The sequence below is a fragment of the Gekko japonicus genome, unplaced genomic scaffold, assembly GCF_001447785.1.
Source record: "Gekko japonicus isolate JY-2015 unplaced genomic scaffold, Gekko_japonicus_V1.1 scaffold1039, whole genome shotgun sequence".
In the NCBI taxonomy this organism is placed as follows: Eukaryota; Metazoa; Chordata; class Lepidosauria; order Squamata; family Gekkonidae; genus Gekko; species Gekko japonicus.
In genome coordinates, this window is record NW_015164218.1 from 148,099 (window position 1) to 166,849 (window position 18,751).

Consider the following 18,751-nt stretch of genomic DNA (forward strand, 5'->3'; position numbering starts at 1 on the left):
CGATGCTCCGTGGGATCCAACCCCTTGTTTCCAACAGCAGCCAGCCAGATGCCCCAAGGACGCCCACAGGCAAGGTGTGCCCACAATGGCCTTTGCCATCAGACTGCCCCCAGCATTTGACAATGGGAACCATTCTGTCTCTGAGCTCAGAGGTCTCATTGGCAGCTGTCATGACAACTGCTTATGACAGACCTACCCCTCCCCAAATCTGTCCAACCCAATTTTAAATCCACTGGCCATTGCTGTATCTTGTGGCAATAGAAGAGAGAAGAAGAGAGAAGAGATTGGATTTATACCCCGCCCTTCACTACCCAAAGGTGTCTCAGAGCGGCTTACAAACTCCTTTCCCTTCCCCTCCCCACAACAGACACCCTGTGAGGTGGGTGGGCCTGAGAGAGCTCTTGACAGAAACTGCTCTTTTTCAAGAACAGCTCTTATCAGAGCTACGGCTTGCCCAAGGTCATCCAGCCAGATGCAAGTGGAGGAGCGGGGAATCAAACCCAGTTCTCCCAGATTGGAGTCCGTGCACCTAACCACTACACCAAACTGGCTCAGTCAATGAATCCTACAAATCAACTACTTGTTCTGTTAAATCAGTACTTCTTTTTGTCTGCCAGGTATCTACCACCAATCAGTTTTCACAGGGTGGTGCTGAGTTCTAGTATTCCAGGAAAGGAGAAAAAGCATCTCTGTCTTCACTTTCTCCACAACGTGCATCATTTGTTAGATCCGTCGTGTCACCCTTTTTTCTTAACAAAGGCTACTTCCTTATGGAGCTCTTGCCTCCTAAACTGCAGCTATCTCTTTTGGGACTACCACGCAAGACTGTCGCACAGTCGCCCCTTACTCATTCAGGTTTCCCCCAACTTTGAGAGCCAATTTGGTGTAGTGGTTAAGAGTTGCTGTCTCTAATCTGGAGAACTGGGTTTGATTCCCCACTCCTCCACATGCAGCCAACTGGGTGACCTTGGGTCAGTCACAGTTCTCTCAGAGCTGTTCTCTCAAAAGCAGTCCTCAAAAGAGCTCTCTCAGCCCCACCTACCTCACAGGGTGTCTGTTGGGAGAGGAAGGAGATTGTAAGCCGCTCTGAGACTCCGAGTGAAGGGCGGGGTATAATGCCAATCTCCTCCTCCTAACCTACTTTAGTATGATCCTTTTGGAATGATCTATGCAAAGTGGGTTTGGGGAAAGTATGAATGGGAGGGTGTGGATCTCTGCACCTCCTTGCCCACATCTGGCGCCATTTCTTCTCACGGCTGCTATTCCCCTGCTCCCTTTTCCAGAGCTGCTCACATAAGAAAATACTTTTGGTTGCAGCCAACCATTCTTATAGTTAGCTACTGTTTACATAAGATGATATTACCTACTATACACTTGAATAAGGCTTATTCTCAGGGAAGAGAACACAGTTTACAGACATAGTTTACAAGTTCTGAAATGTTTACAAGTTTTTCTTATGATTTCTTTGAATAACAAGTTTTGAATGTATTGCATGTTTATGATATACATAATTGATATGTGTAGTGATAGTGAAGTCACATGATTGGGTTCATGCTTGCCTGCACTGAATACTTGAAAGTTGCAATGGCAATTTGGCTTTTTCATAGGATAGGGGTTTTTATTTTATTTTTGAAAGTCCATCCCCAATGATAGTATAGATAGTTGGCATCTGGGTCTTTGTTCACTCTAGTAGGACACAACAGTGATAAACTTTTTATTGGTTTTATCATTGTCAAATGTTGTTTGGAAAAAGAGCAAATGAAATTCTTTGGGCCTACCTGCCCATGATATTTTCCACATGTCCTCCCTCGGTCGGTCCTGAGGAGTTTCACTGAGAGATCAGCTGCGAGTTCCCTGCTGGGGGAATCAATTCATATTTGGATTGGGACCAGTGCTCCCTCTAAGCTGTGGAGTCTTGTGAGTAAAAATTCTACTTTGTGAGCTACTGGCATTCAAGCGGTGAGCGAACGGTTTGGCTACTGCATAAATTAGTTTGCTCTGGAGCCATCCTTCCTGAGCTAAGACAAAAATGTGTGAGCCAGAGGCTAAAAAAGTGTGAGCTAGCTCATACTAACTCAGCCTAGAGGGAACACTGATTGGGACCGTGGCACGTGGGAAGCAGGGGCTTAAGCCTCCCCCCTCCCCCACACCATCTTCCCAAGCAGCCCCAGGGGCACTATTTGAGCTGTTGGGAGCTGAACACTTACCAATGGGTCACATGTGGATTTCCCCAGCAGGCCGAACAGTAGCATCTAGGACCATTTCAGATCAGGAAAATGTTGGGTGTGTGTGTGTGTGTGTGCTGAAGCCCCTTTCCCCCATGCGTCATGGCCCTGATCCAAATCAGGGTTCCTGCACACTTGGGAATGGAGTTCTCAGTGGGAAACTCACCGGACTGAAAGTCAGAGCAGGGAACTCAACCATAACCTGTGGGGGAAATGTACAGTGTTGTTAGGCCTGCAGTGCATGCCTGGTACTTTATTAGGTATCTTTTTGGCAAGGTTGGAATCCTGGTACGTCGAGGGGAGACAAAATTCCAGGCGTATCTGAGAAAGCGCATGACACCGCTGATTCAAAGCTGTTGCCTAAGTAGAATTCTCCATGCCAGGACAAGTCTGGGAACTTGAGAGCAGGTAGATTCCTAGCATAGTTGGAGAGCCACGTGCAAGGCCTCCAGCGTCTGAGTACACAGCTGCGTCTGGACGTCTGGGGAGGCGGGGAGCGAAACCAGCAGCACCCTGAAATGGCTGGGCGAGAGTGGCTAGTGGCTAGAGCTAGGTCAGGGCACATTTGTGCTCCAGTTTTCTGGACCAAAGAGGTCGAACTGAAGCAGTTGTGCACAGGGACCTGTTGGTCCCTTCTTATTAAACTTTCAACCCAGGCTGACTTTCTCAGTGAATTCTGGCATGTTTTCTGTTGCTTGGCGTTTGTGTTGTTTGCTTGCCCTCTCCCAACAATATTTCCAACATAACGGAATGTAGAGAAACAAAACGACATTTCCCTGCAGAAGGTACCCAGTATAATCTGGGTACCTTCTGCAAACTTTAGGCCCAGTGCTTCATCTCTTCAGCCCCTCCCCCCAGTACACCCTCTTTCATCTCCAGTGATTTCCATCCTCCCCAACTGAGAGTCCCCCTCCCTGCCCCTTATCTACCTGGAGGTGTGAAAACACACCTTTGCTATGGCAACAGCATCAGCAAGCCTGCAAGAACGGTTGAGATCAGGTCTGTTCTTGCTCTGCTTCCTGCTCCTGCTGCTCCCACCCACCCCCGTCCCTGCTTTCCTCTGTCGTGCATGTATGAAAGTGCAGCCCTGACCCCCGCCCCCTTTCTCTTTCCCAGACCGGCTGTTCTGTAAGGATACCTAGTCCCTTGGGGGGGGGGGATTGAGTTCTATGAACATTCCACTATGCCAGGACCACAGATCGCCACAACCTGGCTCAGCTAATTTTTAAAAAGGGTTTCCTGGGCTGCGGGGTGTGTGTGTGTGTGTGTGTCAAAGATTGCAATCCTCTGCATGCTTACTTGAGAGTAAGCTCCACCGAATGCATTGTCTAGGAGTGCACTGAAAATCTGGACCTGTGTTAAAAACATGCACATGATCAGATCCAAAATTCACTCCTCCCCCATCAAAAGACAACAACGAACCCACTTGTGCTGCCCCAGGCAGAGAAAACGCTTCGGTGGGCAAAGAGCACCCTTTTCCGTTTTGCTAAGACTGGCGTTGCAACACACATAGCCTTTTGTTTTGTTTTGGTTTTGCTGTCAAGTCACAGCTGACTTACGATGACCTTGTAGGGGTTTCAAGGCAAGAGATGTTCAGAGGAGGTTTGCCGTTGCCAGCCTCTGCATCACAACCCTGGGATTCCTTGGAGGTCTCCCATCCAGGGGTCGTTTCATAGAAAAAGAGCTAGGGGAACTCATTAGCATAACTCATTAGCATATGCCACACACCCTGACATCACCGGAAGTGTGTCATAAGGCCACACCCCCTGACATCACCAGAAGTGTGTCATAAGGCCACACACCCCGCCCCCAACGGTCCCGGCCGCCACCGCCGGCCTTGCAGCTCCACTGCCGAGCCCCATGAGGGGCCCGACGGTGGACCTGCAAGGCCAGCGGGAATGCAAGGAAGCCCCGTAAAGGTCCTCCCTGGCCCCAGGTAGGCAGGGGTGGGGAGAGGCAGGGAGGAAGCAACTTACCCTCCCTCTTCTCCTGCCTCCTCCTGGCTGAATGAGGGCCGGAAGCGGGGCGCCCGGAAGCGGGGGGCGGGGCTTCATCATGTGCCCCGTTCCCCTGTACCTCACCCGGGGGAACTGCGATCCCCCCCAAAAGGACCTCTGCTCCCATCCAAATACTAGCCAGGGCCGACCCTGCTTAGCTTTGGAGATCTGACAAGATCGTGCCAGCCTGGGCATCCAGGTAGGGGCAGACGTAGCCTTACACCATCAGAATCGCTTGTTCCTGCATCATCCTTGTAGTTAAAGCAATAATGATTATTTCTAGGTAATGCTGTTTTGTTTTTTGTTTTTCCTTCTTGCACTGGCTTTTTCCGTTCATGCCTCCATATCCTTAAATGCAGAGCAGTAAGGTTATACATACTGGCAGCCTGGAAAAGGGGGGGGGAGGCAGTCTGTGGTTAAAAACCCAGGAAACCACTAACATATGTAACCTTTGAATATCGTAGGCAAGCGGTTAGCTATCATATTCACCCACAATCCTCAGAGAGTGATTCTGGCCTGCTTATATAAGTTCCTTTATGACATGTACCCTTGGAGGGGTGGGGGTCTGTTGCCCATTCAGACAGCGCAACTGTGGTGAGAAAGGACACAGGGGGAGGACTGTGTTAATGTAGAGGTCTGCCTGTAGCCTATACACATCCAACGGCGTGTGCATAGCGCTCTCTCCATATAATTTGCAACCTGACTTTCCCCTAAAGAGAGCCCTACAGTTGGAAAAGCCACACACACACCCCGGTGCAGATCTTATGTTGTACATAATCATGCTGTGTGCGCCCATAGGTAGGTGGAATAAGCGTGTGCACGTTCGTACCTGATGTTCCCTCTAAGCTGTGGAGTCTTGTGAGCAGAAATTCTACTTTGTGGGCTACTGGCATTAAAGCTGTGAGCGAGCGATTTGGCTCCTGCATAAATTAGTCTGCTCTGGAGCTATCCTTCCTGAGCTAAGACAAAAATCTGTGAGCCAGAGGCTAAAAGACTGTGAGCTAGCTCACACTAACTCAGCTTAGAGGGAACACTGGAAAGGCAGCTTGGTATAGCCTGATCTCATCAGATCTCGGAAGCTAAGCAGGGTCAGTACTTGGGAGGGAGACCTCCAAGGAAGGCTCTGCAGAGGAAGGCAAGGGCAAACCACCTCTGCTTGTCACTCGCTTTGGAAGCCTCTTGCTGGGGTCGCCATAAGTCAGCTGCAACTTGACATTACACACACACACATTCATACCCCATGTATGAATGCATGTAAGAATTACTTCAGTGCAGAAGGTGCCTGTGCATTACATGTACCTGTGACCGTGTGAACTACCAGGTGTGTGGTATCTGTGTATGAAGTCCAGCACAATCTTAAGCAGAGCCGCGCCCTTCTAAGGCCTGTGAAGTCAGTGGCCTCAGAAGGGTGTCACTGTTCTTAAGACTGCACCAGTGGTTTCCCAAACCCTGGAGATGGCAATGTAGTGTCTTACCAGGGTATGTTATCGATATATCATATCTTGTACACCTATTTCCTGTTTCCTCCCTGCTGTGATACTGGGTGGGGTACCACCCAGGAATTTGCTTTCGTCAGCATGCATAATTAGGTGAATCTAATATGTATGCTGTACACAGATTGTATTTGCCTGTTACATAATGTCTGAACAGGGCAGGCATTCGATAAAAGATGGGCCCCAATCCTGCTTGTCTGAATAGGACTTTAAAGTGCTACGGAAAGAAGAATGCCAGAGGTGAATAGTGAAGAACAGGCCCCGACTAAAGTTATTTTCCCCACACACACACACACAATCAGTCAGGAGTCAGCTGCCATATTCCTCACAGAATGTGACAAATCTATTTGATCCCATTCCCAATCATAGAAATATATTTCCACACGCAAACCCGTGTTCAAAATAGGGACCGGTTCCAGCTTCAGCTTCGCGGGCAGCATCAGAGGCTTTAGTCTTTCTTTATATTTATTAAACTTTTTACACACACCCTTCCCTTGTGGCTCAAGGTGGCTTACAGTTCCACATTTTAATTAATTAATTAATTAATTTCGATTCACGAGGCCGCCCTTCCCTACAAGTAGGGCTCAGGGTGGGTTACAACAGAATAGCATACAATAAATAATTTAAATTAAAACCAACATTAAAACTACCCCAAAATAGACCAATAAATAAAACAGTATGCAGTCCAAGATGGCGGGGGGGGGGGAATTCAGCTCCCTAGCCTCCTAGAATTGTAGATCATACGAAGAGCAATAAGAAGAGCCCCTCCTCTCAAAGCCTGCAGCCTTGTCCCATGATAAGCCCTCATGAATAAAACTGCCTTACAGTGCTGGCTAAAAATATCTGAAGATGGCACCTCCCCCTCACCTCCTGAGGGAGCCCATTCTATGGGTGGGAGTTACTATAGAGCAGGGTGGTAGGGCTGCCAAGTGGTAGCGGGTGGTAGCAGGTAAACCCCCGCTTTGGAGGCCTGATTTCCGCTGCCGCGGAATCGGGCCCCGGGGGGAACTCCGCCCCCCAAAGCGCAGTGTGGCTGCATCACCAGAGGTGACGCAAGCACGTCGATCATGTTGGGGGCGTGGCCCGGATCGTCGGAGGGAAAACTCTATGGTTTCCCCTCCAACGATTGGGGCCACGCCCTCAACGTGGTCGACGTCGTGCGTCACTTCTGGTGATGCGCTGGCGGCGCGCGCGCATGCATCCAAGGACAGCTCCCAGAGCTCGGCGAGGCTCCCCTGCCGGTGAGTTTTTTTTACTTGGCAACCCTACAGGTTGGCCAAACTTGCTTGACGTAAGAGCCACATGGAATAAACGTCAGATGTTTGAGAGCCACAAGACATGAACAAATATTACACGTTTTTACTGGGAAATATGCAAAATTGCTTTTTATTAACATTAAATGAGACTGCCAAAAATAATAACAAAAGCCATAAATGCAGATATTGAAAATGATGTTTATTTGTCCAATGACATTTGTTTGCTAATGATATTTAGCTTCCCCAGCCGCCCTGCCGGGAGCCGCACCGTATGTGTGAAAGAGCCACATGCAGCTCCCGAGCCACAGTTTGGCCACCGCTGCCATAGAAAAAGCACAAACTCTGGTAGATGCCAGGCGGACTACCTTAAACAGAGGAACTGCCAACCTGAGGATCTTAGTGTGCACATGGGCATATGGGGAGGGCTGGTCTTTTAGCAAGATAGTCCTTTCTCAGAGTTACGCAGCTTATCCCTCTCTTCTAAAGTTGGAAGACTCAACCAGGAGCTGACTTTTGAGGAATGGATCCCTAAGGAGTGGCTATGATAAATTCTGTTTTATTTATTAATCTACTTCATTTATACCCTGCCTTTCTCCCCAATGGGGACCTAAAGCGGCTTACTTTGTTCGCCTTTTTTGTTTTCTCAACAACACTTGTGAGGCAGGTCAGGTTGAGAGGGTGTGACTGGCCCAAGGTCACCCAGCAAGCTTCCATGCCAAAAGAGAGGATTTGAACCTGGGTCTCCCAGAGCTGTATCTATTCTGAAGAAGGGTGCATGCACACAAAAGCTTATACCCAGAATTAAACTTCTTGGTCTTAAAGGTGCCACTGGACTCAGACTTTCCCCTCCGTGACACTGTGGCAGTAAAGATTCAAACACAAGAAGGTGCCTTATAGTGAGCCAGACCAGCAGTCTTATCAAGGTGTCAGTCTTAAAGAGTAAGACTCCAGTGGCACCTCAAAGACTAACAAAATATATGGCAGCAGAGTATGAGCTTTCGTGAGTCACTGCTCACTTCTTTGGATGCAGCTAGAATGTGAGTCCATCTGTCCTATATACTGGAAAGCGGAGTGATTTCAGATGCTGAATGATATTAGTAGGCAAATGACAATAGCAGGTGTGATTAGATTAGGTGTAATATGCAGAGGTCGGAAGTTCAGCAGTTCGAGACCCGAGTGTGCCGCATGACAGAGTGAGCTCCCGTCTCTAGTTCCAGCTCCTGCCAACCTAGCAGTTCGAAAGCAAGAAATTGCAAGTAGATAAATAAGTACCACTTTGGTGGGAAGGTAACAGCATTCCGTGAGCCTTGGTGTTTAGTCATGCCGGCCACATGACCACGGAAACGTCTTCGGACAGCGCTGGCTCTTCGGTTTTGAAACGGAGATGAGCACTGCAACCCTAGAGTCGGATTCGACTGGCTTTCGAGCAAGGGAGCCTTTACCTTTACATTTAATATGCAGAGAGGTTTCTGATGTCAGACTTATGCCTGTTAATTGTTTGTCCAGTGTAGAGGGTGGAAGGGCATTGCTGACATGTGATTGCATAAATCATATTAGAGGATGAGCCGGGGTTTGAACCTGAGATGGTGTGGCTTATGTTGATGTTGCAGTGGGCCCACTGATGGCGATGCTAGGATCTATATGAGAGCAAAGTTGGCATCTTGGTTTGTTGGCAGGCCTTGGTTCCAGAGTCCATGTTACTGCTAAGTAGTTTATCATTGCGGGTGAGAAGTTGTGTTAGGTTAGCAGGCTGTCTGTAAGCAAGAAAAGATCGGGGGGGGGGGCAGGGCCTGTGTGAGGGAAGTGTCACTATCCAGCATGGGTTATAGGTCACGAATAATAAGTTGAACTGGCTTGAGTTGTGAGCTGTAGGTGACCACCAGTGGTGTTCTGTTGTCATTTTCTTTGGGCTTGTCTTGTAGCAGGCTGTCCCTGGAGATCATCGTGGTTTTCCCAATAATCTTTCTCACCATCTCAGGAGGATATTGTAGTTGCAAAAATGTCTGTTGCAGATCTTTCAAGTGAGTATCTCTGTCTGAGGAGTTGGAGCAGACAAATTCATATGGAGCAGAGGTCCATCGGTAGCTATTAGCCACAAGGTATAGATAGGGAGAGGATCTGCGGTGGCTGAAGTGGTTAAGACGCTGAACTGCAGGCTGTGGAAGGTCGGTAGTTCAGCAGTTCAAGACCTGAGTGTGCCGCATGACGGAGTGAGCTCCCATCTCTAGTTCCAGCTCCTGCCAACCTAGCAGTTCAAAAGCAAGAAATTGCAAGTCGATAAATAGGTACCACTTCGGTAGGAAGGTAACAGCGTTCCATGTGCCTTGGTGTTTAGTCATGCCGGCCACATGACCACGGAAACGTCTTCGGACAGCGCTGGCTCTTCGGCTTTGAAACGGAGATGAGCACCGCAACCCTAGAGTTGGATTATGGGCCATTGGCCTGATCCAACAATGGCTTCTCTTATGTTCTTATGTGACTATAGCACAGTACTTGGCTATACACAATGGGTTGGTTGTCTGGTATGGTTGGGGTGGTAGCTGGAGGCATGTAGATATGTTTGCCGATCTGTTGGTTTCCGGTACAATGTGGTACTTACATGTCCCTCGTGTATCCATACTGTGGTGTCCAGTAAGTTTATTTCTTGTGCAGAGTAATTCATAGTGGGGGTGGAAGTTGTGGAAAGCCTGGTGAAATCTCTCGAGGGCTTTTTTGCCATGAGTCCAGACAATACAAATGTCATCAGTGAATCTCAAGTAAGGTGCCAGTGGGTAGGAGTTCAGAAAACACTGTTCCAGATCTGCCATGAAAATGTCGGCATACTGTGGAACCGTGCAGGTGCCCTTGGCTGTGCCATTGATTTGCAGGTATAAGTTCTCGCCAAGCCCGAAATAGTTATGGGTGAGAACAAACATGCAGAGTTCAGTGGCAAGAGGTGGTGTTGTCAGGGATGATGTTTCTAATGGCTTGTAGTCCGTCCTGATGGGGGATGTCGGTGTACAGAGACTCAACATCCATGGTGGCTAGAATGTTGTTTTCTGGGAGATGGTTAAAGGTAAAGGTTCCCTTGCTCGAAAGCCAGTCGAATCCGACTCTAGGGTTGCGGTGCTCATCTCTTGTTTCCAAGCCGAAGAGCCAGCGCTGTCCGAAGACGTTTCCGTGGTCATGTGGCCGGCATGACTAAACACCAAGGCGCACGGAACGCTGTTACCTTCCCACCGAAGCGGTACCTATTTATCTACTTGCAATTTCTTGCTTTCGAACTGCTAGGTTGGCAGGAGCTGGAACTAGAGACGGGAGCTCACTCCATCTTGCGGCACCCGGGTCTCGAACTGCTGAACTACTGACCTTCCACAGCCCGCAGTTCAGCATCTTAACCACTTGAGCCACCGCAGCTCCAGGGAGATGGTTGGCGGACTGCAGTTTCCTCAGGAAGTCTGTGGTATCACAGATATAGCTGGGGGTATTAAGAAGGTATGGTCTCAGGATGGAGTCCACGTATCCTGATACTTCTACAGTGATGGTGCTTATGCACGAGACAATGGGACATTCAGAGTTTCCAGGTTTATGTATCTTTGGCAGGAGGTAGAAAGTGCCCGGTCAAGGTTCTCAGGGTGTATCCATATAAATTTGTTCCTGTATGTATGTTGGGACTTTCTTCATGATTTTGTTGAGTTCTCACTGGTATTCATGTGTGGGGTCTGAGGATAGCGGCCTGTAGAAACCAGTTCAGGTGGGGTAGCTGCGTTGGTCTGAAACAGTAGAACACAGTTTCAGTCCAGTGGCACCTTTAAGACCAACAAAGTTTTATTCAAGGTGTGAGCTTTCCTTCTCGTGTATAACAAAGTTTGAGTCCAGTGGCACCCTTAAGACCAACAAAGTTTAATTCAAGGTATAAGCTTTCTTGTGCAAGCACACTTCTTCAGATAACCTACGCTTGCACACAAAAGCTTATACCTTGGATTAAATTTTGTTGGTCTTCAAGGTGCCACCGGACTCAAACTTTGCTCTGCTGCTTCAGACCGATACGGATATCCACCTGAATCTATCTTCTCGTGTATGGTTTGTCATGTATAGTATGTCAATGGGTCAGTCTTGTCTATTTTGACTGGTAGTGGCTTTCCAGGGTTTCAGGCAGAGGTCTTTCAAATCCCCTACTTCCTGATCCTTTCACCAGGGATTGAGCCCTGAGCTGGATAGCCCAGGATAGCCCGACCTTGCTAGATCTCAGAAGCTAAGCAGAGTCGGCCCTGGCTAGTATTCGGGTGGGAGACCTCCAAGGAATACCAGGTCATGATTCGGAACCAGGCAATGGCAAACCACTGCCAGGGATTGAATTTGAGACCTTCTGCATGCAAAAGCAAGCACTCTACCACTGAGACACAGAACAACCTGTGCTGTCATTAGCAGTAGCTTACTTCGTGAGATACAAGTCGAATCTGATGCATATGACAAAGTAGGCTCTCTCCCCCGTGTGCGTCCAATAAAAAAAGTGCATCAGGAGACATCAGGCATTGCTTCTGCAGAGAGTGTCTTTTCCCGTGGGCTGTTGCCCTCTAGTGTTCAGGGCTTGAACTGCAAGGGAAGAAAATAAAAGTCAGGATTCCTAGGGAAGCGGCCGTGCCTGGTCACATGGGACGAGGGATTCCTGGGTTCCGTGGAAGGGGATTGGTTTGCCCGCCACAAAGGCGTGGGCAGAAGCGGCTTTCTAGGAAACGGCACTAGGGAGGGAGCCCAGGGAGGGCCCGGTGAGAGGCGGTGGGGATTTCCGGATGAAAGCACCTCTGATTCATAAGCTATGGTCCTGCCTTTACAGCCCGCGCTTACGTCGGACTCAGCCCTAAAGGTGCCAAGACATCGATTCGGCTTCGGAAGTTAGTGGGAGGTGTCACTATCATGACACACATAGATTGAGATTGTCTCTCTCTGGTGTGTAGCCTGGCTGGAGAGGATAATGTTTCTGAACACCTTTTTATAATTTTGTATGTAAAGTTGTAAGGTTGTCAGCTCTGGGTTGGGAAATACCTGGAGTTTTGGGGGGTGGAGCCTGGAGAGAGTGGCTTTTGGGAAGGGGAGTTCACTGTCCAGATCAGCCATTTTCTCCAGGGGGACTGAACTCCAGGTTGCCTGGAGATCAATTGTAATAGCGGGAAATCTCCAGGTTCTACCTGGAGGTTGGCAGCCTTAGTAAAGTGCCATCAAATCGCAACCGACTTATGGTGCCCCCAGCAAGGGGCTTTCAAGGCAAATAAGAAGCAGAGGTGTTTTGTCATTGCCTTCCTCTGCAGAATCTTCCTTGGTGCTCTCCCATCCAAGTACCCACCCTGTTTACCTTCCAAGATCTGTCAAGATCAGGCTATACCATGCTGCCTTCTCTTCCACCTTTTATAATTTAAGAGCCAAAACTCAGAGCAACCGTCAGTGTAAGAAAGCCCGTTTACATAACTATGAATGCACAAATCAACATTACTGACACCTTGACCAACAATCCATAAAGCTTCCGCAGCCCAAATACCGGTTGTCGTGGGTTTTTTCCGATCACATGTAATGAAGCAGGGAAATACCCATGTTGCCTTATTCACACAACATGGTGATCGTGCAGATCCAAAGGATGGCGCTATACACAATCTCTCTTTATGCGAGGACCACGGGACTCAAACTCTGTTCTGCTGCTTCAGACCAAGGCTACCCACCTGAAAGTTTGCAATTGTATGTATATTTTTTGGGGGAAGAAGCTCCATTTTACAAGGGGAAATCGCTTCGGAGGAAAAAGCAGGATGCAGGAGCACGTTGCTAGAAGGATGGTCAATCCAGGTCTCAGTCATGGGTTCTCCTGAGGGTTGTCAGGACCAGAAGCTAGGATTCCTAGATTGCATTAAAGGATAACTAGGTTGAATAAGTTAGAAGGGGGTGGGCTTCTTCTGAGAAAGAGACCCTATTCCTCTTGTGTTGCGCTACCACCTTTTGAACGACCCTTGCTTAGTCGTCCCCTTGAAAGCCGTTGGAGCAGCAGCGGTCAGCCGCAGATGTGAATACCTCACATGTAGTTTTCTGCATATCAGGCTCCCGTGGAGGGTATAGGAGTGGGTCAGGCAGGGTTTTTTGCAACCACCAAGCGGTGAGGGCAAATATCTGGTGGCTGCCCCCGGAGCTCAAGGCCTGAACATCAAAATGGAGCTAAAGTTGTTCCTTCCCATCATGCCGTGTTAACGTTGCTTCCTCTGTTTCTTTCTCTCTCTCCACCTTTTCTTCTGCAGAAAGACTTCTGGGAGACCTACGCACACAATGGGAGAGGAGGAGCAAGTGAGTGTCAGGGTACAAAATGGCTGCTGAGCCTCGCGGCTATTTTCCTGATGCCCTTCCCTGCATACCCTGTTCTGTTTCCTGAGATTCTTTTATTCTGTGGGAGAGGGAATGAAATCTGGAGAGGGGGGGAACCAAAGGAACCCCACCCACTTTTAGGGTTTTTAAAAAATCTTTTACAAAAAGTGCTCTTAACTGCCCTCATTCTTGACCAGAGAATTCTTTGCAAGACGCGATATGGTCATTCTCTCTGGACCTGTTTCAAAGTCAACCAATTTCTGTCAACCAATTTCAGCCTGTAATTCATGCCCTGTGGCAAAGAATCCTGTTTGTTATTAAACCACAGGTAGAGCCTGGTGCACATAACCCTTTGAATCTCCCCCCTCGGTCTTTATAATAATTAAGAAGGCAGACATGCTGCAGTTTCATTTGAGCTGTGGCCCATCAGCTTTTAGATCCAGAACTTATTTTCAGTACCAGGTTTTGGCTCTGGAACATAGGAAGTAATAATGCGGATGAAGGTGCTTTTAAGCATGCAGAGTGTCTCCCCCCTTTATCCCTGAAGAACCACAACTGGCCTCTGTACATTTAAAACAGGAAGAAGAGGCGTCCACACTGCAGGGTTGGGTCTCTTCTTGCAACCCCAGACCTGCCCTCACCACCAGATGTCTTTTATTTGAAGAGCTGGCTAACCTAATCTCATCTGTTGGGTCCCTCTGAATCATGGAAGCAATATCCCCCTTAAGGCAAAGATCCCCATTGGTCTATCAAGTTCAGTATCGTCTACTCTGACTGCATTGTGGTTTTCCAGGGCCTTACGTAGGGTGTCCTCTGCTACCTGATTCTTTCAACTGGAGATGCTGTGGATTGAACCTGGAACCTTCTGCATGCAAAGCAAATGCTCTGCCACTGAACTACATCCCTTCCAAGGCACCTAAGCAGAAGTTCCTATTGGAACATTTTGCAGAGGCAGGCAGACGCTACTATCTCCGAGGACACCCATGTCCTGCCGGACTTGTTTAGTTTCCTCGGGGCATGCAAAGCTGAATTGTTTAGGCTGGTGCTAACTACATGTTTCGGCTGTTTTAATAGTGGTATGGTGATAGCACGTATCTTAATACTTTAATGTTAATTTTTTATTTGTTACTTGTTTGTATGTTGTTTTTGAACGTATTGGTTTTAATGTTGTAAGTTGCCACGAGACTCTTCGGGTGAGTGGCAACTAAAAAAAATCTAATAAATAATGAATAAACATTTACTCTGTCTCAATCCCTCCTCAGGACAGCCGGGTGTGGATGTAGCTGGTTTGATAGCAGGTCTCATAGCAGCATTGGTCTCGACGGTCATGTTTGTGATTGTGGCTATGTATTGTTTCAAATACCGAGTGAAGCAGAGGAACCGATCCAGGTATGGATGAAGGTCCCCAGGAAGCTGCTGTCTGGAATGTGTGTATAAAACAGAGAGGGAAGGTGAAATTGATTTTCAGGCAGCTTTATAAACATATTGTGTTTGTGCCACTTCCTTAACAAAACCAACAACCTCCCTTCTGTATATACTTGATTATGTACGTTATGCCATTAAAGGTCGGAATTGAACTGAATTGAAAACCAACAGTGGTGGTCACCAAAAATACCCATGATGCACCTGAGAGGGTTCTGTGACTCTTGCCTTAGAGTTAGAAAGGCATTGGCTTGGTTTGCACAGGCAACAGAACGAGGCCTAGTTCACACGTAGAAGAGAAAGAGGTCGTAGAATGGTTTTCACCACCACTTCAGGCTCTGGGGAGATCATCACGTTTTGGAATGTTCTCCTGTGTTTAAAAACTCCCTGTAACTAGAAAACCAGCACAGCATGCAAAGATGGGAAATTAAAAAGTTCTTGCCATGTTAGCTTTCTACTTACATGAAGCTTTAACTTTTTTTTGTAAGGGAATATCCAATCATACACACCCTTTGTGATCTGAAGTGGTACAGTCCATTTTGTTACCTCAGTTTTCTTCCATCTCATTTTGGGTATGTGAGCAGACTGAGGCGGTAGATTGAGATGTATCAATTCAGGCTGCGGGGTGGGAGATACATTTGACTGCTCTGTCGTATGATAAAGATAAAGGTTCCCTTGCTCGAAAGCCAGTTGAATCCGACTCTAGGGTTGCGGCGCTCATCTCCATTTCAAAGCCGAAGAGCCAGCACTGTCCGAAGACGTTTCCGTGGTCATGTGGCCGGCATGACTAAACACCAAGGCGGACGGAACGCTGTTACCTTCCCACCGAAGTAGTACCTATTTATCTACTTGCAATTTCTTGCTTTCGAACTGCTAGGTTGGCAGGAGCTGGAACTAGAGATGGGAGCTCACTCCATCATGCGGCACCCGGGTCTCGAACTGCTGAACTACCAACCTTCCACAGCCTGCAGTTCAGCGTCTTAACCACTTGAGCCACCGCATTGTATGATAAAACTCCTCAAATATAGAAAACGAACACACTGGATGGAGTGGGGTAATAACCCAGGCCTTACAATTTTTTTTTGTAAGGGAATATCCAGTCACACACCCCCTTTGCAGTCTGAAGTGGTACAGTCCATTCTGTTACCTCAGTTTTCTTCCACCTCATTTTATGTGAGCAGACTAAGGTGGTAGATTGAGATGTACCACTTCAGGCTGTGGGGGGGGGGAGATATCCCATTTGACTGCTCTGTAGGATGATAAAACTCCCCAAATATAGAAAATGAACACACTGGATGGAATGGGGTAATAAACCAGGAGGGCCTGGCGGGAGCTGGTCCATGGGGTCGTGAAGAGTCGGACTCAACTGTGCGACTGAACAACAACAATAAACCTTTGCCAGCTATGTAGCTAGAAGAAGAGTTTTTCTCTTTTAATGCAGATGGATTTTTTAAACATAATCCCTGCCTGCAGTCTGAAGTGGTGCCGTCCATCCTACCATCGCAGCATTTTCCTCCTTCTGCTGCAAGTGCAGACCAGGCCATTGCACAATTAACCCTCTTGAGCACACGTGTGCTAGGGTACCATAGAGAATACATAAAGAATAGCCTCTGCTTGGTGATGGGAGAAGCTTTGTAGCTTAGATGCAAGGTAGAGAAAGCATAATAGGAGAGAGCACAGATAGGAAGAATGTTGCAGAATATGATATCTCGTTTTTGAGGACAATCTAAAGGAGGCATTCATTGAGGTACTGGAAGAGTGAAGGGTCCTATACCTAGCTGATTGAGATGCCTTGCAGGGTGAAACATCTTAATTTGTCTCCTATCTAATCTTTTGGTACTTGTTGCATCCAAGATCATATATTGATATATAATGCGAGACGACATTGTGGATTTTTTTGCCGTCCGGTCGCAGCTGACTTATGGCAACCCCCACGGGGTTTTCAAGGCAAGAGACGTTCAGAGCTGGCTTGCCATTGCCTGCCTCTGCGTCATGAACCTGGTATTCCTTGGAGGTCTCCCATCCAAATACTAGCCAGGGCCGACCCCGCTTAGCTTCTGAGGCCTGACAAGATCAGGCTAGCCTGGGCTATCCACTTCAGGGTTCGATGATGCTTACTCCATCCTGCAGTGTGATGCTATTGAATGATTGATTTTCTTCCTTTGTGGCCTGCTTTTCCTATGGAGACTCAAGGTGGGTTACGAAATATAGACAACAATTCAGTCAGGCAGCACAAAACATCCAGTAACCAGTGTTCCCTCTAAGCTGAGTTCGTGTGAGCTAGCTCACCGTTTTTTAGCCTCCAGCTCACAGTGTTTTTTTTTTCTTAGCTCAGGAAGGATGGCTCCAGAGCAAACTAGTTTATGCCAGACCCAAAGCGCTCGCTCACAACTTTAATGCCAGTAGCTTACAAAGTAGAATTTTTGCTCACAAGACTCCACAGCTTAGAGGGAGCACTGCCAGTAACCATGCAATAGGACTAGGATTTCAAAAAGTAGGAAACAATGCAAATGGAACACTGTCTAAAATGTGATGCGCCATAAACAGCGCTGAGAGTGGGTTGTGGTAATGGAAAGTACTGTCAGTTTCACAGCTGACTCACTACAACCCCCAGAGGGTTTTCAAGGCAGGAGACGTTCAGAGCTGGTTTGCCATTGCCTGCCTCTGTGTCATGATCCTGGTATTCCTTGGAGGTCTCCCATCCAAATACTTGCCAGGGCTGACCTAGATTAATTTCCAAGATCTGACGAGATTGGGCTATCCAGGTCAGGGGAAGAGTGGATTACAAAAGTACAAGTCAGTACAGCAAAAGCAAGATGATACACAGCTTTTTTATTAGCAAGAAATAAAGGGAAGAGACCACATGTTTCAGTCTAAAGGAGAAGTAACTAGGTGAAGTTATGACTGTGTCCATTTGTGTGTGTGTGTGTGTGTGTGTGTGTGTGTGTTGGGGGGGAGGGTCCTTTCCAGATCAGAAGCGACAGACTGTGTCTGGCTCGAAAATGCTGTATCTCCATCTTCTTTGGGAACAGCTGGTGAAACAAATTGTATGAAAATGCCAACTGAGGCTAGGTTCAGACATTGCACAAAGTCATGGTATATTTTGACTCTCAGGATTTTGTAAAACTAGGATTGGTTTTGCAGAAGAGCAGTCAGATTACCTCGACAAATGCTGGTTTTGTCATCCTCGCTGTTTCCTTTGTCGAGACCTGGCTGGTATCCCAGCCTGCATTGCCGAGAGAACAGCACAGGGGAACAAACTAGGGGGGTCTGCATTTGGACATGAAAGATTATCTTTTTAAGATTGTGGTTAATAAACCAACTTCAAACTATAGTTTCAGATCCTCACCTGACATACCCTAATTAGCTATAGTTAGTGGAGCAGCCCATGTTTGGACAATTGTTGTAACCACAGTTTAATTAAACACTGATGTTTGAACCAAGCCTGTATCTACTTAACAGGTACAGTCTAATTCCAATCGTCTTTATTGGCATAACAACAGGTACAGTCACCGTTTCCTTACTGTGTGTACCAGCTGTTAACGTGTACCACTAACGTGTACCTTATAAATATACCATCTTATAATGACTGCACTGGTGGAATATTACCTTTTTTGCTTTGGCTGCTATCATTGTTGCATGTACAGATATTCTGTATTCTGGAGAGAAAAAATTATTTTGTTTGCATCCTGCCCTATCTCAGTTTATACACATAACAACTGTGGGGGATAAGTTAAGCTGAGTGATACGTGTTTTCCACATAGAGACAGGTGTGACAAGCTGTCTTTGTCAACTGAGAGAACCCACTCAGCCTCCTGTGATTTTGGGGGAACCAGGTTTGTTTTAAACTATGTACCTTCCCCTCAGATACCAGGTGCTGTAAAGGTAGTGAGTATCTAGGCTTTGGGTTTGCTGCTGTGAGGTAAATTTTGTGGTCCACAAATAGAATATGGAGCTCACTGAGGCAGGAATTATATATTAACAACAAAGAAGATTTATTTATTTAGAAGTAGGTTTCAAGGAATGGATCAGCGGCA

General features: G+C 47.4%; 1 protein-coding gene across 1 annotated transcript in view; it reads left to right on the forward strand.

Moving 5' to 3' along the window:
* The window catches only part of PRRG2 (proline rich Gla (G-carboxyglutamic acid) 2), a 31,810-nt gene that overhangs the window by 10,189 nt on the left and 2,870 nt on the right, over positions 1–18,751 (forward strand). Inside the window, exons 4-5 of the mRNA XM_015408517.1 lie at positions 13,229–13,274; positions 14,555–14,681. Of these exons, the coding sequence (XP_015264003.1) occupies positions 13,229–13,274; positions 14,555–14,681 (173 nt within the window). The remainder of the gene's footprint in view (positions 1–13,228; positions 13,275–14,554; positions 14,682–18,751) is intronic.